General features: G+C 44.9%; 3 protein-coding genes across 3 annotated transcripts in view; 1 reads left to right on the top strand and 2 right to left on the bottom strand.

The window, feature by feature from the left end:
- IFTAP (intraflagellar transport associated protein) overlaps positions 1–3,808 on the bottom strand; it is a 47,913-nt gene extending 44,105 nt beyond the window's left edge. The window contains exon 1 of the mRNA XM_016206234.2: positions 3,728–3,808. The gene's annotated coding sequence lies outside the window, so the exon portion shown is untranslated. The remainder of the gene's footprint in view (positions 1–3,727) is intronic.
- Positions 3,809–4,197: 389 nt separating this feature from the next.
- On the top strand, positions 4,198–5,795 carry RAG2 (recombination activating 2). The gene has a single exon (XM_016206233.2). It carries the CDS (start codon positions 4,198–4,200, stop codon positions 5,779–5,781), a length of 1,584 nt encoding a protein of 527 aa, XP_016061719.2. The 3' UTR covers positions 5,782–5,795.
- Positions 5,796–17,332: 11,537 nt separating this feature from the next.
- RAG1 (recombination activating 1) lies at positions 17,333–20,461 on the bottom strand. Its single transcript, XM_016206146.2, has one exon. It carries the CDS (start codon positions 20,459–20,461, stop codon positions 17,333–17,335), a length of 3,129 nt encoding a protein of 1,042 aa, XP_016061632.2.
- Between the last annotated feature and the right edge of the window lie 1,098 nt (positions 20,462–21,559).

Genomic DNA, 21,559 nt, shown 5'->3' with positions numbered 1-21,559 from the left:
CTGGCATTCAGGTAGGTCCAAAACCTTCATTTCTACCAAAGCTAGCGTGTTGGCTAACAGGTGGGCTGGCTGTCCGGATGGGGAAGAGGTGATGTCGAATTTGGAAACCCTGGGGCTTTTCTGGTTTCAAGCTGCTGCAAGGATTTAATTCCTGTGGCATCAGAGCCCGTGTATTAGTCTTAGTGCATATACGCTCCTCTGGCCTAAGTGTCAGAAGGAAGACCTAATTTTGGTTTTACTGCCAGCAACAACAAAAAATATATCAAATAACATATGTCTCAAATCTGATTAACCGCACAAGACATGGTTAATTCGTGCACCAAACGACTGCAGTTACATGAGGTTACCTATTTGGAAGCAATCAGGAAAACACTGGCAACACTGATCAGTAAGTTTTCATGCCTCAGAGTAAAGTGGTTTTCTTTGAAAGAATAAAGGGTCAGTTCAGACACAGGAAACTACAAACCCAGACTCACACTTTAGCCCTCTCTCGATTCTCAGCTATGCCCCAGCTTCACAGTGCATAAATGAAAATCTCCCTGCCGAGAACCGTCAGCATGGGGTTGGGAAAACTGTATGAATTTATTGGGCCTATGTTCTGTCTTTTAAAAAGAATCTTTAATATGTTGACTTTGAAACTTCCTTCAGTTGAAGAACAGTGTCGTCTTTTCAAAATCTGCCTGTTTTTATCTAGCCTATTTAAAGAAAGTGTATTATTTTAATTCTAGCATAACTTTTTAAAAGCTCTTACCAAAAAAGGTGTGACTAATATAGTCATATTAAAACCATGGAGAATATATACAATAGTCTACTCTAGTGAAAATATATTTAAGTTAATAAAGCAAAATTTCAAAAACTAAATAAATATTGCAAAATACTGTGAAAACACCTTCAGTTGTTCCTGTTTGTTCTTTGAATACCTAAGTCATCTGGTCATGGTTTAATAAGAGGCATCTAAAATTGAGTACACTAATATTTGAACTGTGTTACAGGAGGGGATAACTCAATCTTAACAGTAATAAATGTAAGCACTGTTTTTAGGTCCCTGAAATTATGAGGTGTGCCAATAGCAGAGCATGAAAGGGAGGACAGGTCAGAAATCTTTAGGCATCCGAACTAAGCTATAAAAAAATGGGTAATATTTCTTACGTCTTACCCATGAAAATGTTTCTGTTTAATCTATGATAATCATGTTTTCACTTATGAGAAGTCAATATCCCTATGACAACCTTAGCATGAAGCCAACAGGCTACAATGAAAACACTTTTTTAAAGCCTGCTGTTTAACAGCCCGTGTTCTTGCATGTTCACCCTGGACGGGTTGCTTTCTATCCCAATAACAGTCTTCATCAGTGTTTAAAACAAACAGGCTTTGGCTTCAGCATGCCCTCCACCCACAAGTGGACAACTCTCTGAAAATCATTGCACAGCATGCTGAGTGTAATCACTCATGGTTTGCATTTACTGAATTGGGGGTCAACGGTGTTCCCTTTTAGTTCCTATGGAGAGCATTTTCTCAGCTGCACAGATGCCTTCTCTTATGCATACTTAGATAGGCCACAAATAAAACACTTGCCCACGTTATTTCAAAAGCAGGGCAAGCTCCTGAACCTACAAACCACTACAGTCCGAGGAAGAGGGAGGACTGCTTTCAAAACTTCAGTAATAGTCTGTCTCATTCACCATTTCCCACTTGGTTTAATAACCCACAACATGATTATTAAAATATCACACCTTGCCCAGCCAGATGTGGCTCAGCGGCTGAGCATCGACCTAGGATCCAGGAGATCGGGGTTCGATTCCCGGTCAGGGCACATGCCCGGGTTGCGGGCTGCAGCCGATCAATGACTCTCTCATCGTTGATGTTTCTCTCTCTCTCTCTCCCCCTCTCCCTCTCCCTTCCTCTCTCTGAAATCAATAAAAAGATATATTTTTAAAAAATTAAAAAAATAAAAAATATCACACCTTGAGGATTCTCCCAACGAAAACTGATAGGTAGAAAAGAATATTTACCAAGTAATTACATCTATCTACAGAAGTGCTTCAAGGCAAAAAGCCCCACCAACGTCTCATTAGACTGACCATAGATCCTAGATAGTCCAAGGAACTTTTGCAGGGGGATAAAAATAAATTATAGTATTAACACTTATTGACTACTTATTATGTGCCAGGCACTGTGCTTTGAGATTTACACAGACAGGGATTTACATTAGCCCATTTATTCTTCAAAACAACCCAATGAATAGGTACTAATATTATCCCCATTTTACAGATATGAAAAAACAGAGAGAAAACAACTTGTCCAAGATGGTAACAGAGCAACTAAGTTTTAGAGCCCAGACTTGGACTCAGACTATTCAATTTATGCCTGCATATTTAATGAGGGGTTACAGAAATGGTAACAAGAAGAATGAATTATTTCCTGTTATGTAAATTGAACACACCACTAGCACCTCCATTGTATATGTTTATCCAATTCTCATTAGCCTAAAAAAATTATCAGTCTATACCTACTGACCAGATTCCCAGATCCTAAAGCCCTTCTAATCATCTCCAACATTACAAATATCATCTGCCACAACCAGCAGGTAATTGTGTACCAACAACCTTCCTTTGATAAGTTCAAGCATCATCATAACAACTATCACTTCCCGTGTGCAAAGCCCTGATCTAAGTCCTTTACATGTGTTAATTTATTAATCATAACTTACATCAACCAATGAAGTAAGCAAAATTATTATCTCATTTTACAGATGAGGAAACTGAAGCAGAGAGAGGCTCAATTACTTGCCCAGGTTCATGTATTTAGTAAGTGACAGAGCCAGGATTTGAATGCAGCCAATCAGCCCTCAGAGTCCATACTCTCAGCCACTGTTTTATGAAACATATTAACAATTTACCCTTAAAAGTCAAGGAATCTGTGCTATTTTGTTTCCTTTATCCTTTAGTGCCCAGGACTTCGCTCTGCAAACAGTGAGGGTGCTTCTCATTGAGGCTCAGGACATCTCTCTAAGGTAGGTGATAATCATAAAAATTAAAATTAATCAAGCGTACTTCCTCTAGTAAATACCTTTTTTAGAACATACTATAAATATTAAATCCTAAATAATTCTGGCACCTCCTGGCTTCGCGCCTGCTTACTACAGAGCTACTAAAGAGTTAGTGCAAATGTCTGGGGAGGGGAGGGGCGGCGAGAAGTGAGAGGGAAGGGGAGTGCGAGGGAGAGCGGTTTGGGAATCTCCTCGGCTCCGCTCAAAAGCACCCTAAACACCGGAGCAGGAGCAGCTGAGAAACAACGGGCCTTGGACGCGGCGCTCACTGAAGCCTCGTTGCTGTATTTTCATTACTAATACCGGAGCGGTGAGAGTCATTATCGGGCCACTTCCCCCTGCGCTCCAGGTACGCCGAGGCTCAGCTTTCAGTTCTGCAAAACCGCCGCGGCCCGTCTCGCCTCGGTGCCCCCGGAGCCCCCGCGCCCCAGCCTGAGGTCGCTCCGGCTGCAACTGCGAGCGGAGCGCACGGCCGCGGGCAGGAGTCGGCGAGGCCGCCGGCCGGGCGTCGCCGGGCGCCGGTTTCCAGGCAACGCGCTCGGGCAGAAGCCAGCAGTTTAATAAGAGTCCCGGGGGAAGCCCCGGCAGCACCCGGGCCGCGGGCTGCCTGAAGCCCCCACCCCCGGTGCTGCCGACCTCGCGAGACCCGGAGGCTGGGTCTGCGTTCCCCACTCTCACCTCCCGTTCCCCAGTTTTCCGCGTTGGCTCCCCTCTAGTCACTTCGCACTTTTGACATCCCCATTCGGAGAAACAGCCTGAGAACCTCCTCACCTGGAGCAACAAAAACTATCGCAGCCTCACATCCCATAGAGAACTGATTCCTGGGAAGTGTAGTTCTCTCCGACGTCAGGAAGTGAGTCCTTAAGGAAAAAAGGACTACAATTCCCAGAAATCTAAGGGAGGACGGTCCGTGTCTGAAACTCGTCCCAGTTGCTTGCATTGTATTCGACGGGAAGGTTCTGTGGCTCTTTGCTTACCTAACTACCTGGAGTTTGCTAATTCAGTCCCACGACAAACTTGTGGGAGAACTTTTTTTTAAAACATGCTTTCTGCATGTGAGGGGTAAACACACTGATTTATATAAAGAGATGTAAGTTAAATTTTTTTTTAATTCTTTCAGATAAAAGATCTATCCACCATCAGAAAACATGTCACTACAGATGATTACAGTCGGTAATAACGTAGCCTTAATTCAACCGGGCTTCTCACTAATGAATTTCGATGGGCAAGTTTTCTTCTTTGGCCAAAAAGGCTGGCCCAAGAGGTCCTGCCCCACCGGAGTCTTCCATTTTGATGTAAAACATAACCATCTGAAGCTGAAGCCTGCCCTTTTCTCTAAGGATTCCTGCTACCTCCCTCCCCTTCGCTACCCAGCCACTTGCACATTCAGAGATGGTTTGGATTCTGAAAAGCAGCAATACATTATCCATGGAGGGAAAACACCAAACAATGAGCTCTCGGATAAGATTTATGTCATGTCTGTCGTGAGCAAGAACAACAAAAAAGTTACTTTTCGCTGCACTGAGAAAGACTTGGTAGGAGACGTTCCCGAAGCCAGGTACGGTCACTCCATTGACGTGGTGTACAGCCGAGGGAGGAGCATGGGTGTCGTCTTCGGAGGACGATCGTACATATCCTCCGCCCAGAGGACCACAGAGAAATGGAACAGCGTAGCTGACTGCCTGCCCCACGTTTTCTTGGTGGATTTTGAATTTGGGTGTTCTACAGCCTACAGCCTCCCAGAACTTCAGGATGGGCTATCTTTTCATGTCTCCATCTCCAGAAATGATACCGTTTATATTTTAGGAGGACATTCACTTGCCAATAACATCCGCCCTGCCAACCTCTACAGAATAAGGGTTGATCTCCCCCTGGGTAGCCCAGCTGTGAACTGCACAGTTTTGCCAGGAGGAATCTCTGTGTCCAGTGCAATCCTGACTCAGACAAGCAGTGATGAATTTGTTCTTGTGGGTGGCTATCAGCTTGACAATCAAAAAAGAATGGTCTGCAACGTCATCTCTTTTGAAGACAACAAGATAGAAATTCGTGAGATGGAGACCCCAGATTGGACCCCAGATATTAAGCACAGCAAGATATGGTTTGGAAACAGCATGGGAAGTGGAACTGTCTTCCTTGGTATCCCAGGAGACAATAAACAGGCTGTTTCAGAAACATACTATTTCTACATGTTGAAATGTGCTGAAGACGACCTGAATGAAGAGCAGAAAACACTCACAAATAGTCAGACGTCCACCGAAGACCCAGGGGACTCCACTCCCTTTGAAGACTCAGAAGAATTCTGTTTCAGTGCAGAAGCTACTAGTTTCGACGGTGACGATGAATTTGACACCTATAATGAAGACGACGAGGAAGATGAGTCTGTCACCGGCTACTGGATTACATGCTGCTCTGCGTGTGATGTGGACATCAACACGTGGGTACCGTTCTATTCAACGGAGCTCAACAAACCGGCCATGATCTATTGCTCTCACGGAGACGGGCACTGGGTCCACGCCCAGTGCATGGACCTGGCCGAACGCACGCTCATCCAGCTGTCAGAAGGAAGCAACAAGTATTACTGCAATGACCACGTGCAGATAGCGAGAGCATTGCACACCCCAAAACGGGCTCTGCCCTTGAAAAAGCCTCCCCTGAAATCCCTCCACAAGAAGGGTTCTGGGAAGATTCTTACTCCTGCCAAGAAATCTTTTCTTAGAAGGTTGTTCGATTAGTTTCGCAAAAGCCTCTGGATTCAAGTGTATCAAATTTTTAAACCTGTTTTAAAGAATCGTCGCCTGGCCGGGCGTGGCTCAGCGGTTGAGCGTCGTCGACTTAGGATCCAGGCAATAGGGGTTCGATTCCCGGTCAGGGCACAAGCCCGGATTGTGGGCTGCAGCCGATCAGTGACTCTCTCATCATTGATGTTTCTGTCTCTCTCTCTCTCTCTCCTTTCCTCTCTCTGAAATCAATAAAGATATTTAAAAAAAAAGAATCATAACAATGATAAAATTATATTCCTATTTTCATTTATTGAAAATGTTTGCATTTTGGTTAGATGAATTCAGTGCCAGTATAAAGTGCTTATAATACAATGCTAAATACTTGAAAATATTTTACTCAAAGGTACCTTAAATGAAAATTTCTGATCTGAATTTTTTCATCCAAGGAATCTTAAATACAGAAGTAGTAATAATAAGGTAGATAGACTCCACTGACATGAATAAATAGAAAAGGAATCTGCATCGTTTGTTACATTTTTATCAAGCTATCTGCTCACACTGTCTTCGAAGGATCCCCCATCATATGGTGAACAAATGATGAACCAAAGCCGGTCGCTCGAACTGATTCTCCGAGAGATTTAGTGAAAACAAGTCCACTGACGCTCAGCACTCTGAAAAAGGAAAGCAAGTGAGCACACACCAAAAAAAGGGACCAAAAAATAAATCTCACAGAGAATAATTGTATTATTTCCCTGAATAATGAAAGTTTAAAGGATTCCCTACAGTTAACAGGTAGAAGATTTCAAACAGGGGAAAATAAATTTGTGTATATGTCTAGTTAACATGGGGAGGTTGCTGCCAGTGAAAATTATAAAATTGGTGAGCTTGCTAAGGTTCCATTAAATACTTTCTAGAATGAAACGTAAAAGGACTGTTAATTTTGAGGCTTTGAGACATCAGTTGATAATTAGATGACCTTAGAAACAAGTATCTTCCCCCCTGAAGTGTTTTTCTGGAAAAGCATTTTACCTGATCCCAGGAGCCTAAGCCATAGCCTCTTACCCACCAGTCTTCCCTGAGAGCCCACAGTGTGTAGGATATTATTGCAAAATTTAGAAAAACATGAACCGTACAAAAGATAAAACCCTGGAACCCAAGTTCTTCCGCTAACAGTTCCATGTCTTAGATTCTAAAATTAACTTGAATAAATTCAATTATGTTCAATATGTTCCAGAAATGTTGTTTGGTGAATATGCCTTTTGAACAATTTGCATTGTTTTGATTTTGTTGTTGTTTCTGTCACCTACATGAAACTAATAAAATATTAAAATGCCTTCTGTTTATATTGACTTACTCCAATTATTAACATTCACAGTTACCCTTAATTAAGGGAAAAGTTATACTATTTAATTTTCTCAGGATCCATGTAATTTCTTTTCTATCTATGAGTAGAAACTGGCATAAGTTAGAGCTGAAATATCCTTCCCAGTTCCAAAGAATGATTCCTTCTGGAGGTATGTTAAGGCAGGAAATCATTCAAACCCATGAAGGGTTTTTGCGAGTTTGTTTGATCCAAACTGTCGACAATTGCTGGGCTGAGATAATGCTCCGGAGAATGGCAGTTTTGCATTTTGTTTTATACATTACAATCAAAAGAGGAGACGTAAGTGGGCTACATGAAATTCATTGGTGACAGATTAGGGAGGTGGGAGAAGGCAAAGGGGGGGGCCTCTGGCACTGGATAAAATGTAAAATGATAGACACACAGTCCTTTTACTTAGGTGGGTGCAGGATAGTTAACAGTCGACAGTTAACTCAATAACAATGAGGGGATTTGTGGTCTCCAAAGAGCAGAGCCTGTGCTTTGGAGGGGGGGGGAGAAAAATTTCTTTGACATTCCAATGATATGTTATTTAGATGCAAAAAGACAACAGGCTTAGTTAGGGTGAAATATAACCTTTGTTAAGGAAGATACCAGCCTAGGACCTGACTACCCAAAATAAATGGGTCTTTAGTTAAAAGGTTTTCATTTCAGGCCGGCCTTTGTGGTTATGTTAGGTCTCTGAATTTGCAAGGCTGCCACACGGGCTTTCCCTGAGTTTGTCAGGTTTAGCATGTGGCCCCTTTCGTCCACAGGTAGGTAAATACCTTTATCTTAATTTGTTTACAGTGACTGAGTAGCTAAAAAATTATTACCATATTTGTTTTTTAGTCAGTGAGATCAAGATACGATAATCCAAGTGATTTAATTCTGAACTCGCTGGACTCTATAATCAAGCTGAGCTCTCATCAGCATAGCTGCTTTTGCAGTGTACGTGTGTGGGAGTGGGGGAGGCAGGGGGTAATGTGTTTCAGGAGCAGTACTTTGGTTTCACTTACCATATATTTGAGTAAAAATAGGACTTTTTAAGTAATCTCACCAGTGAGTTCATCAGGTGCAACTTTAAGGTGACGAGGCTTCTTTTCTGCTAAGCATGCGCAAACATCCAAATGAACCACTTAGAAGGAGAGTGCTCATCTTCCCAACAACGCACGGCTTTGGCCTAAGACATTCCTAGGCTCACGGTTCAGTCACTTTCAGAGCCTATGGCTCATTCCTTTGAAGATATCTAACAGTTGTTCCTACCCCTCGCTTAGAGATGGAGTTGGTTTCTGGAAACCAGCGCCGTCCACGGCCTAGTATGGTGGAATTCTCAGGATTATATCAGCACTTTAGGTCAAAAGGAAGTCAGAGTACAAGCTAACAGTGGATTTTATGATTTGGCTCATTAATTGGTTCTAAGGTAAGTCCCAAACTGTTTCCACAAGAATAATATCAATAAAAAGTATAAGGCATTTCAAGGCGACTGTTTTAAGGGACTACACTCATCTACAAGTGAGTTTAATATATTAGGAGAAGAGAAAGAGTAATTAGAAAGAAATCGTTGGTCTAAAAGTTCTGGGGTGAGATGAGCGTGTTGTCAGGAGGTTAGTCTGCTCAAAACACAGCCAGCAAGGGGTGGGGAGTGACATGAGCGTGGGGAGATGAGCGGGGGCCAAGGCTCCCAGGTTTTCATCAGTAAAATAAAATCACATACGAGTTCATATCGTTTGGACCTGTCTCCTCCTGTTTACCTTTGTTTCACTGCTCCCTGCACACTTTGTGTTCAATCTCCAAAAATGCTGAACTAACAGCATTTCTAGTGAGCACCCCTGGTTGTTTCATCACTCGGGGTCTGTGAGCAGCCCATTCCCTCCGCAGGGCTTACCTTCCCTCTTGCACTTTGTAACTCCTGTTAATACCCTAGTCCACCGGGCCCACTCCTACCCACCCTTTCCATGGCAATCCCAACAGCTGCTCCGCCAGGAGGCCTTCCCTGCACCCCATCACCTCCACCCACTCCTTATAACTGTAGTGCTCACAGGTCTCTGCGTCTATATTCAAGAGCACAAGAAATAAAACTATTTTTCTATAACTCAACTCACATTATGTTCTGCATTCCTTTGGCTATGGGTCAAAATTTTAATTTGTGTAAATTTAGGTTCTCTGTCTTCACCTAACTTTGTAGCCAGGTTCCAGGGAGAAATTTACCGCTGAGCTATCAAGAGGGAGGTGGGAGAGAAGCAGCCATCCCATAGGGCCATCGTTCCTCCCCTCTAGCTTCTGCTATAACATCCAGACTCCACCTGGCCTGAGGTTACCAGCTTGAAGATGACTCCGAGTTGCACCTCAGCCTTAACTACAGTTGTCTTTAGATCCAGCTCTTTCTCTCTCGGCTGTTTTCAGAGTCCAGTGCAGGGTTTCATTATTAGGTTATCCACCTGAGTGACTCTTCTCCAAGATGTGTCTCAGGAAATCAGGCTTTTTCTACTCAGCAGCTCTGACCATCTTTTCCGTTATTGTGTGTCCTCAAGACCTCAGATACAAAGGAAAGAAAGAGCATGGAGAAGGCACACCTAGTTGTGAATGTTTCAGCCTGCAAGTGATCCATCGTTTCCTCTGACATGCCATGGCCAAAAGCTGGACACATGGCCCCCATCTAGGTTCAGGGGGACTGGGAAATACAGTTTTAGCTGTGTGCCCAGAAAAGGGAGATAGATGTTGTGAACACTGAGCCAATATCTGGTATAGTATGTATTTAAACATCCAGATGCAATAGGCCACTCACCTTAAAAAGTAGTGAAAGGTACTAATATAGTTCTTAAACTGGAAACAAAACCACATGCTCTGCATACTCAGCGCTACTGTGTGTATTATCTTGTCCTTAGACTATTTAAACAACCTCCTAACTGGTCTCCCTGCCTCCACCATGGCCTCCTCCAATCATCTGAGACCACAGCAATCATCCCAAAATAAAAATCTGCTGTTGGGTAGATGATAACTCCCCAGCGATTCCCCAGGTCCCATAGGTATGACCTGATTCCCTAGGCCCATCCCTCCACACCCATGACCATCTTGCACTTGATAATCCATCAAAGCTGAACTTCCCCCCTCTGGAAAATCCTTTCCTCTGGTCAATAACTATCATTCTTCAAGATTTAGTTCAACCTTGAAGTTCTCTGCAAAGCCTTCAGCCCAAACAGAGTGACACAGTCGCCTTTGTGGCCAAGCCACTCTCTTTGCCCACTGTTTTTTTTATAGCATTTACCAACATATATGACTTGTTTATATGCCTTGCTTCTCCATTTGACAGTGGTGTCCTTGAAAACAAGAACAGTTTCTCCTTCAACTTTGTATCTTTAATACCCAGCACGGTTTCTGGTCCATTATAGTTATTGCTCGATAAATGTTCATTGAATTGAATTAAGCTCACTGTGTGTAGACTGAAATGTACTCACTTCTGTAGCTGTTGTTTCACTAGCCTTCTGATTCCTTAATAAATGAAGGATGAGATGTGGAAATACATCGCATGTGCTCTAAATATCTTTACCAATCAAAATATCTCATCTTACAAGAACTTGGAAACAAAAAGAACAGTGTACTGCACAGAAAATGAAGTGAGGTCTTAGGTTAAATTTATTCTCTTTTCTAGTGAAAAGAGGTCACACAGGTATAGAGTGGATATCATGGTAAATTTAGATAGAAAAGGCAGCCATTCTAATCCACAGTGACAAGAATTCCAAATAATTTATATGCCACCAAATTCCACCCTAGCAGAGAATATTGCTTTTTGACTTGGAATTTAGCATAGATGATGCCACCTTTTCCCAAACCTAATTCTGTCAGGAAACAGCTAATGTAGAATTCTTATTTCTAAGAGAACTAATACCTCATTCTGTCTCCAGATAGCAATCTACTAAATGTGTATTTATTTAAACCATAATTTCGTGAGAATAGAAAGGAAAAGTTATCAATAACATTTCTTTCAAAAAGCTGATTAGTATGCCTAGCTTAAGGATAAAGATCTTTTGAATGGCCTCTTTGGGAATGTCCATCATTGAGTACTTATTGAAAATCCAAGGTCCACACAAAATACTATGGGCCCTGAAAAAGAAACATAAAAGATGAGTCCCATCTTTAGGGAATTTACAGCCTCACAGTAGAACGAGGCAAGGGGGCAGGAAGGTTACAGAAAATAAAGTAATACACTTTAAGCAACTGGCCACAAATTTAAAATTGGGTATCCATGCAGTAACACTTTACTTTTTTTGTAACAGTCAGTCAGTGTGTATTTTGAGAAGGCAGAAATATGTTGTCACCATCCCAGGGGGGGAAATGATTATGTAAAAGCCAGAGGGAAAAGGAAGTTTCCACGAGAAAGAAGGAAAAGAGTCAGGGGAAGGAAGGCTGACTTCATGAGAAGGTGGGTCTGCCAGCGAGGGTCCTGCAGAGGGGTCCCCCCTCCTCCTGGTTGGGCGCCGTCATTGGAGTGCAGTAGGATGTGTTTAACTGATGTCAAACTGTTTGAGATTGCTACTCCATGTATGCATAACCTTTCTCTCTCTTGGGCAAATCCTCTCACACTTAATACCTTCCACAAGCATTCCGCTTGTGCCCCACTCCTGGCTGGCCGTGGATTGCACCAGTTGCCCACCTCAAACTCTTCAGTGGTTTCCATTTGCACTGGGGTAGGACTGAAGGTCTTCACCCAGCCCACCTGATCCTGAAGCTGAGGCCTCTGGCTGATCCTCCCCAAGCACACGGCCCTCCCTCAGCTCGCTCAGTCAGCCCCTGCCCGAGGGGCCTTCCCGCGCGGTGTCTGCCCGCAGGCTGCCTTCTCCAGCCTGTCACCTCTCACCTTCTCTCAGGCCACTCATTCTACCAGCCTCCAGCTAACTGTCCCTCCTTCTTAGGGGCTTTCTTTGATTCCTCAGTTTAAATTCTATTGTCTTATTGTATTTTTTTTTTAAATCTGTCTTTATTGATTTCAGAGACAGGAAAGGAGAGGGAGAGAGAGAGAAACATCAATGATGAAAGAGAGTCATTGCTCGGCTGCCTCCTGCACGCCCCCGACTGGGGATCGAGCCCGCAACCCGGGCGTGTGCCCTGACCGGGAATCAAACCGCGATCACCCGGGTCCTAGGCCGATGCTCAGCCACTGAGCCACGGCCGGCAGGGCTGTCCTGCTGTATTTTGATTGCACTGGGTATTTCCCCTTCCTAATGGCTGCTAGAGTGGGTAGTCGTGCATTTATTAGGTTTATTGTTGATTGATGTCACCTCCCCCTAACTCTTTGTGAGCAGTAACCATCTGTGACGTCCGCTACTGTATCTCCAGGGCCAAGCACCCATTGCCTACTCATGGAAGGCATTCTATAAATACTTGTTTAAAATAAAGGCTAAAGTCATTAGAAAAAGTATCAGGAATGATATAGAACTTAGCTGGGCCATCCAGGGTAAGGAGATGCTTCACTCTTAAATGCAAAGGTAATACTCAAATGCTTGGCCAAAGAGTACAAACTCTCAGTTACGAGTTTTAGTTCTGAGGAACTAGTGTATGGCATGGTGACTATCGTTACTAATATTGAATTGTACACTTAAAATTTTTTAAGATAGTTGATCTTAAGTGTCCCCACCACACCACACACACACACACACACACACACACACACACACACACACGATAACTATGTGAGGTGATGGATGTGTTAATTACTTGATTACCGTAACTATTTCACAACACATTTGTATAGCAAATCATCATGTTGTCCCCTTTAAATACATATCATTTTGTTTTTCAATTATACCTCAAAAAAGTTGGGAAAAAATGAAACAAAGCAAGGATACTAGTAAAAATAAAAAATAAGATCAATCAAAGAAGATGCTAGCCTGGTGCTGGATCCCTCAGGCCCCTGCCATGCTGGGATTAGCCTGTCACTTACTGGACTGTGGGTTTGCGGAGGAAGGGACAGGGCTCAGGAAATAGGGAAGGGTACTTGAAGCCTTGGAGCACAGGTCATTTACCTACAAATACGAACGTATTTCAGTGTTTTAAAGGGGGGTGCACAGAGCCAGCCAGGCTGACTCTCGGCTCTGAGAGGAAGGGAGCTAGGATGTGTCCAGCAGAGGTGGTGCTTACACGCTCGGAAACCTGTGGGTGGCAGAGGTGACTGGGCAGCGCTAAGGGGAGGTGGCAGGGCCACAGGGGAAAGGGCGACGATGTGACTTTGTCATTTTCTGGCCGAGATAAGCTTCAGTGACCTCGTGTGTAACATGGGAAGAATAGCATCCACTCCAAAAGGACCCAACGAGAACATCGTATGCAGGGTGCTGGCCACGCTGTTTGCTAAGTGGTAGCCGTCATTGTCATCATCACCATCATCACCATCATCACCATCACCATCATCACCATCATCACCATCATCATCATCACCATCATCACCATCATCATCATCACCATCACCATCATCACCATCATCATCATCATCAGGAAAAGCACTGGACAAAAGGACCCGAGTCCAGCTCAGTTCTGCCAGGATCTGCATAACCCTGCACAAGTCAACCTCTGTGACCAAAATTCTGAGTTTATGAATCTGCAAATTCCCCAGGGAACAGATTCATATTTTCATCAGATTCTGAAAGGAGTTAAACCCCACCGATTAGCAAATCCTACATTTTCACAGCCTCACTAGTTACCTCGAGTATCCAGAACCAAATTGTCTCAGGCTACCTCGGATAAATTATACTCATTCTCACTGTTCTGTTGCCCTTTCTCCTAAAGATCAACAAATTTATTTTGTGTTTCCCTCAAGAAAAAAGGTGTTACTTCATTTTTTAAATGTCAGACTCAATATTATCATTTGAATATAAATCACAGTACACAGTTTCCAAATTTTTAACTTTTATTTCAAATACTTAAACATAAAGTTGTTCATAGTAACCATAATATTAATGAGGAGTAGAAACATTAAAATATAAAAATAAGTACTGAAACGCATGCTTCATTGAATTTGAAAACGTTTGGCGGGGAAAGATAGGTCCCCCGCATCAAATAAATCCATCCCATCCTGGTACCTTAACTTGTCCTAATACAAGAAAAAAGAAGGCTCTTGGTAGCCATTAAACAAACTTTATGATTATTTTTAAGAAAATAAAGTGAAATACAATGCCATAAAAAGAAAAAAAATCTCACCAAAAATGATCTGAGGTATATTACTGTAGTTAAAGAGAAAAAATAAAATAGGAACAAAATATCCACTCGCTGAAGTCTCTTACCATCGAAAGGACAGACCCTCTCTCCTGCAATAACTGAAGATATGTACAAATCTGCAATCAAAAGTCACTTGCACCCAATGGTGACCTGTTCCTCCCAGCCCCCCGGTGCCCACAGACCCTACCTCCCAGCTGTGGGAAATCTGAATTCTGTTTGTTGTACTGCGAGACTCACACACTCAAACGAACAAAGAAAATATTTGTCTTCATTTATATTTTGTGAAAACAAATGGAGGCAAAACTAAATTCCAGTTCACCTGGAAGGAAAAGACATATTTTCCTCCAGCTCTCGCATCTCAGTGCATGTTTATTAATCCCAAAGTGCTTTTTGACCTCCCACCGACCATTCATCAATTTTCATCAGCCGTTATCACTGGTCCCTGCAGTGCCCCTTGGTGGGTTGGAAGGAAAACCTGTAGAATCAGGTTTCACAGGAGGAAAATGCATTGCACTTGCAAAATTCCTGTCTATGCTTCAAAAAAAAAAACCAAAAAAAAAACAAAAACCACACCGCTCCGTTCAGTGAGCTGCATTTCCCTAGAGAATGGGACTGAGTTTACAACGGGCATTGTCAAAAATCAAACCTGAGCATAAAACCAGGGTCTGCGATATTGCGAGTCTACAGTGTGGGAAAAAACAACAACGGGCAGCATATTGAAATTTCTACATATTGAAGTTCCAGCAGCCAGATGTTCCTGAGGTTTATCAAAATGTGATCTGGTTAAGGGATTATTGGGACGGCTGTGCTGTACATCATGCTGTTAGTCACATGCACTCAAAATAGTTCCTACAACGCTAGGACACGGGAATTTAATACTGGAATGTATTTACAGTGCCACCAATTGCATAACAGAGCGGAAATGGGGAACAATCTACAAGCCGGTGCCAGCATGCTTCGGGGAGCAGGGTCATGACATGAATTCGGCTGTTTCTTAGTGCACAGACATGCTGGAAGGGTTAAACAGGATAAAGAAGCCCATTCATCTACAAAATGCAAAACTTTCATTTTCAAGAAAAAATAAAATTAAAATACGTTTATGTTTTTGATGACTAAATTACAAATGTCTTTTGTATATATATATATCCTATATATAAAAAGCAAGGGAAACTGCTGTATTTATTAAATGGAAAACACCGGGTTCAATTCCCATAAAAACACCAAATGCATGCCATTTAGGGAAATGTCATGGATGCACATTTGACAACTAAATTACAAAGCTCTCTGATATACTGTGTAAGAAGCGTGACATTATGGCCAATAAAATTGAAGGAAGAAAAAAAAACTAATTAACACTAACATATCATTTTGATTCACAAACATATTACATCCCACGCCTGCTCTAAATTGCCAGCAATTGGCAATTCCCAAATTCCTGAGGATGTAGACAATCGTTTCCAAATAACTGGAGCAACCAGAGGTTCAGGGGGCTCTTGGGAGCTTTAGCATTACTTTCTTCTAGCAAAGTGCTAAAGCACACCAATAGCTTAAAAACCCACCCATCCCTGCCCCCAAGAAACTTAATCCCAGGATCATGAACTGTAGGGATTCATTGTGAGTCCTCAACAAATATGATCCTGCCTTATAAAAAATATAGTTAACAATTGTGGTAGAAAGGACATGGAATTTGGAGACGAAAGGCCTGAGTTCAAATTCCAGATCAACTATTTATTACCCCTGTGACTTTGGGCAAATCATTTAACCCTCCATCCAATAGGGCTAATAGCAAAATCTATGTCTACCCCACAGAAAAATGAGGCACTGTGAATGTGAAAATATTCCAAAAGTGCCAAAAAATAAAAACACTCTGCAATCGTTAACTCCCCCTGTGCTAGGAGCAGGCTGCACCTTAAACTTAGCAAGTGGGAGAAGTCCAAAGGTATCCTGCTACTAAAATCCCAATATACTGAAAGTAAACATCACAATAGAAAGAATAACTGAAAGGAAAAGACCCCAGGAAACCTGGATGTAGTAAAATTGGCCCAGGTATCACACGGAGAAAATCTGGCAGAAATTTTCAACAAGTTATTAAATCTGTTTTCACATAGTGAGCAAACCTAGACTTTAAGAGCCTCAATGGCTTTGAGATCCTAGGACAAAACATGTGGAGACTAAATTAATTAAAATTAAAAAGTAAAAATAAAAATCACACTTGGCTCCTGACAGCTAAGTAAACATGTATCACCAGAAGATTTAATGACTAACTGTACCTAACGGTCGAATTCTTCTAACTTCATTATTAAAAAAATCCATGGCAGCAGATGACCTCCTAAACTTTTAAGGTTCCAGCAGAGACATCACCAAAACCTAGAAAAGGTCTAATTTTCCAAAAAGTGTTTCTGGATGTAGGGTATTTCTGTATAAATGTACCAAATGAGAAAACACTTTGTAAGGGTCACTGTGTGATACAAATGTAAGATATTGTTGTTATTACAGGAATCTGGAAAGTTCTTCCGTACCTTATAAAGTAAGGCAAGAGACGTGAAAATTGTAAAAAGAATTCTACAAAATTGATATAGAAAACACTTGTATCTTAACTATAATAAATTGAGGGGGGGAAATGGAAACCACAAGACAAAATCCTTCTCTGGCTGCTCTGGCCATTCTCTGACAACCTTGGCTTTGATTTTCACTCGCTTATGCGCACGCACACCTATCTTTGTTCATCTCCGGTCCCCTGCAGTGACTCCTGTTCTGAGTTACTGAGCTTTTCAAATAACTGATCTCTCCCGTCGCTTCTCTGAACTCCCTAAACGGCGCAAGCAATCGGCTCATCAGTTCCCCACTCCTGACGCGGTCTCGGCACCTGTGGCCTCTCCAACCTGCCACCGCTCGGGCGGTGAAGCCCCCGCACGCGAGGGCGCTGGGAGAAGGCCTCCGTGCAACCCAAAGGAAATCTCATCTGCAAAACCGACTCATAAGCGGCTGCCCTGCTTAAAATTCCATTGAATCTTGAGTTTCCAGAGAGTCCTCTAGGCCTAACGGGTCCTCTAAACTTGCCTGCGGGTCTACGGCAAAGCCCGAGTTCTTTAACGCGTTGTGAGCGTTCATAAACTTCTGCAGGTATTTGGAGGTGTACAGCCAGTGGTGCTTCAGCACGTCTTCCATCTCGTAGCACTTGGACTGCCGGGCGTTCATCTTCCGGAAGCGCCTGAACAGTTTGTTGCCAGACTCGTTCCCCTCGCTCGCCCAGGCCCCGATGGAGCCGTCCCTCTCGATGATTTCAGGCACGTGCGCCAGGGTTTTGTGAAAATAATTGGTGATCTTGCCCTCGTACCTGTACTTGAACTTGGTAGAGAGGAGCTCGGCGAAGCGCTGTGAGTTGAAACTGTACTGGCAGAGGGATTCGGGGCACTCTTTAGCAGGGCACGACGACCGCCACACGGGCTTCATCTTCAGGTACAGGTCCATCAGCTCCCTCAGAGCTTCGTGCCTCTCCTTGGAGGGGAGTAACTCGCAGACGGCGTCAACGGTCTCTTTGGTCATGAGCTTCCTGGCAAAGTTGCCGTTCATCCTCATGATGGGTTTGAGGTTCATCTTCTTGCGGAGGTGCTTGTCCAGTGTGGCCTGCCATCTTTTCCTCTCCTCTCTGGAGGCGTTGGGGTTCTTGTACACCTCCCCTATCTCGAGCTGGAAGAGCTTGTAGAACTCAGCCGCATTGCCAATGTCACAGTGGAGGGCGTCTATGGAAGGCACTGTCTCGATGAAGGGCTTGGCCGAGACGCCTTTCACCCGGTCCCGGAGCTCCTCCACCGACTCGTGGTAGGGGTTGGACCTCCAGACCTCGTAGCGCTCCAGGTTCTCGGCGTGGCTCCGGGTGATGGAGTGCAGGACGAGGTTCTGCGAGGCTTCCAGGCGGGTGGCGTCGCAGAGGGTGCAGATGTAGACCGAGCCGGACGCCTCGAGGCCTTCCACTTCGCGGACAAGTTTCTCATCGTACCCGGTGCCCCTGAAGATGAACTTGAAGGTGCGGAGGATGCCTCCCATCTCGAGCCTTAATTCGCTGCTCTTCATGGCCTCCCTCTCGGCGATGAGGGGGCTCAGGATGGCCGTCAGGGTCTCGTGGTCGGACTCATCTGCCAGCATCAGGCACAGGGGCTTGCAGCACAGCTCCGAGTTAGGCTTGGCTTCCTCGAACACCTTCACCGTCTGCGAGCCGTGCGCTATGGTGATTTTCATGACCGTGAACGAGAAGCGAACCGCCTTTTCCGGAACTGCCGGCCCACTCCCGTGCTTCTCGCTCACGTCTCCCATCCCGTCACACGACTCCTTCACCACCACGGTGAAGGGGCCGTTCAGGTAGTCGTCGAGGTCTTGGGCTCGCATGCCTTCCAGGATGTCCTCTTCCATGTCCATCAGAGCGGACACCAAGGCGGAGTCGTAGCGGAACCGCTTGGCAATGGTGTCCACCGGGTAGTCGTCCACGGAGGAGGACAGCCCGGACAGCCCGTCGATAATGCCCACGTCGGTGCTGGACGACACGTTCTTCAGAGGCGGCTGCCACTCGAAGGGGTGGTAGCCCGGCAGGAGGGCCTTCTCGGCGTTCCGGAGGGCATGCAGGGGCTGAAAAATCTGCCTCCCCGTGATGGCCTTCACAGTCCTGTACATCTTGTGGTACTGGCTGCAGCTGAGGAAGGTGTTGACGCGGATGGCCAAGCAAACGGCCGGCTGCAGGCCGGAGCCGCGTCCCTGCATGACCGCCTCCAGCTCGTCTGCTTGCCTGTGCTCGTTCCTGGCCCTCAGCGCCAGCAGGAACAGGGTCAGGCACACGGACTTGACGTCTCCCCCTTCCTCTTTGTCAGCAAAGGCCTTGACTTGCAGCTTAAGCTCCCTCAGACGGTGCTTCTGGGCCCTCCGGGTCAGGGACAGGAGATGCTGGCGGGGCCGGCCTCCTTTGTTAATATGCACGAAAGTCTCCTTGGAGTCCTTGTGGCCGGAGACGTGGCGATTATATTTCTCCAAGGTGACCTCCTCATTGCACTCCTTTGCCGGACATCTCACCACCAGGGAATTCAAGATGCTCAGGAAGGATTTCACCGGACTCTCCAGGTCAGTGGGAAAGCAGGGATACCGGCAAGAGGGACAATAGCTGCCCATGACTTTGAGGCATCTGAGAATGCAGATCCTGCAAAACACGTGCTTACAGCTGGTCTCCACTGGGTCAGCCAGGATGTGTTCGCAGATCTGGCAGGAGATAGATTTCACGAAGTGCGCGGGGAAGTCCACCGCGAGGAGCTCGGTACCGAGATGTATCTTACTGCAGTTGGCGACCTGCTTCATCGCTTCCTTCCCTCTGATCCTCACCTGAGCTCTCCTCTTGCGCCGACGCGCTTGCCTCGCCCGGTCAAGCACCATTTTGAGTTTTTTGCTGAGCTGCACGTTTGGCTGATGACCCTTCCTCTTGAGTCCCCGACGGGCGGCGTGGCAGACGTCACAGGATGGCGTGTGGGGGTGCCACTCTACGGTCGCATTCCTCGGGAAGTAGACCTCGCACGGGGCGCTGAACTTCCGGTACATTACGGTCCAGCAGCTATGGCAGAACTCGGTGGGGTGGATCGAGTCAACGTCTGCCTTCACGTCGACCCGGAAAACCTTGGCAATGAGGTCTGGCCAGGAGGTGGCTCTCTTCTCCTTCTTCCGTAGAAGGACTTGGGTTTTGCTGTCCACGGGCCCGTGGACTGGATACCTCCTGCTGTGCTCTGCGCTGTTGAAAGAATTCCCGCAGATGCGGCAGAGATGCCGGAGGTTGGCTTGGTGGATCGCTTTGTCTCTTGCCTTCGCATCATCATGGGACTTCTTCAGAAACTTAGGGTGAGGCTTCAGGGCCGGCTGCGTCGAGGCCGGCTTCTCGCCACCAGCCTTGTCTGGGACTGCGGGAGACTGCTCGAGAGAGAGTTTTCCCTCGGAGGAATCCTTCTTTTCCTTCTGGGCTTCTTCGGGTGCCTTTTCTAAGGATCGCACCCTGAACAGCTTAAATTTCCATTCTGCAAATTTAAGATGCGGATGCTGGATTTCATCGGGAGCGGAGCTGAGTCCCAGAGTGGGTGGCAAAGAGACAGCCATGCTGGCCGAGGTGCCTGGAACAATGAACATAAGTCAGATTAGGGAAAAAATGTCCATATCCCACAGATGCATCTTGGAAGGAATACAAATTAATCCATACAAATATTCATGCATTCATTCATTCGTCCCCAAAGTTACTTATTAAACCTCCTAGTTTTTGTTGTTGTAATCTTCACCTGAGGATATTGTTTCCACTGGGGGTTTTTTTAGAGAGAGTTGAAGAGAGGGAGAGGGAGGAACAGATAGAAACATCCATGTGAGAGAGACACATTGATTGGTTGCCTCCCACACATGCCTCAATCAGGGCTGGCGAATGGACCTGCAACCCAGGTATGTGTCCTTGGCCCGGAATCGAACCCGAGACCCTTTGGTGCGTGGGCCAATGCTCTACCACTGAGCTTCACTGGCCAGGGCTAAACCTCCTATTTTAATATTCTACGTTAGGCGCTGATCATAAAGCAGAGCATGGAGTCGTTCCCTGTTCTGACACTGCCTCTGGTCTCTGCACCATGCGTTGAAGTGCATGTAGCACCGTGGTTTGTTTTATGTACGCACACTCTTATTTGCTTTCCACCCAAACCTTAGGGTCTTTGAAGACAGACTCTCTCTCCCCAAGTTTGCTAGCACACATCAGGTGCTCAATAGTTATTTGCTGAGTACATGCAAGGAAAAACTGGCTACTAAAATCAATGAAAAGTCATATTTTTCACATTGTATTAGCCTCATTGCACTTGCTGGACAATATATTTCCAGCTTTTTAAAGCAGTCTCCCGGGAGGTTGGTTGTTTATTTCTTCCGAACAGGTCATAAACGGATGATAAAGCTACTAACCCAAAGAAAGCCATTACTCACGACTTGAAGGATGGCGTGAATTCTGAGGTGTATGAATGCAAGCTAATAATAAGAATCATGGAGAGTAATTTTGCTCACAATTTTAATTAGTGAACACCGCTGTGCATTATAAGGCGGTGTCTACGTTAGACCCAAAAACCACATTACTCTCTAAACCCGCAATAAACCACAGTGTGCGCATGCAAAGAGTCCAAGGACTTTTAAGAAGAAAAATGCAAGTCCCTCCAGATAGAGCCACAAGCAGCT

Source organism: Miniopterus natalensis, chromosome 11, assembly GCF_054644295.1.
Source record: "Miniopterus natalensis isolate mMinNat1 chromosome 11, mMinNat1.hap1, whole genome shotgun sequence".
Taxonomy (NCBI): domain Eukaryota; kingdom Metazoa; phylum Chordata; class Mammalia; order Chiroptera; family Miniopteridae; genus Miniopterus; species Miniopterus natalensis.
Note: the sequence above shows the minus strand (reverse complement) of the source record. Positions and strands in the feature narration are given on the sequence as shown.

Excerpts from the sequence above, each read along its gene's own strand:
- RAG2 (XM_016206233.2), top strand. The coding sequence starts at position 4,198 with ATGTCACTACAGATGATTACAGTCGGTAATAACGTAGCCTTAATTCAA.
- RAG1 (XM_016206146.2), bottom strand. The coding sequence starts at position 20,461 with ATGGCTGTCTCTTTGCCACCCACTCTGGGACTCAGCTCCGCTCCCGAT.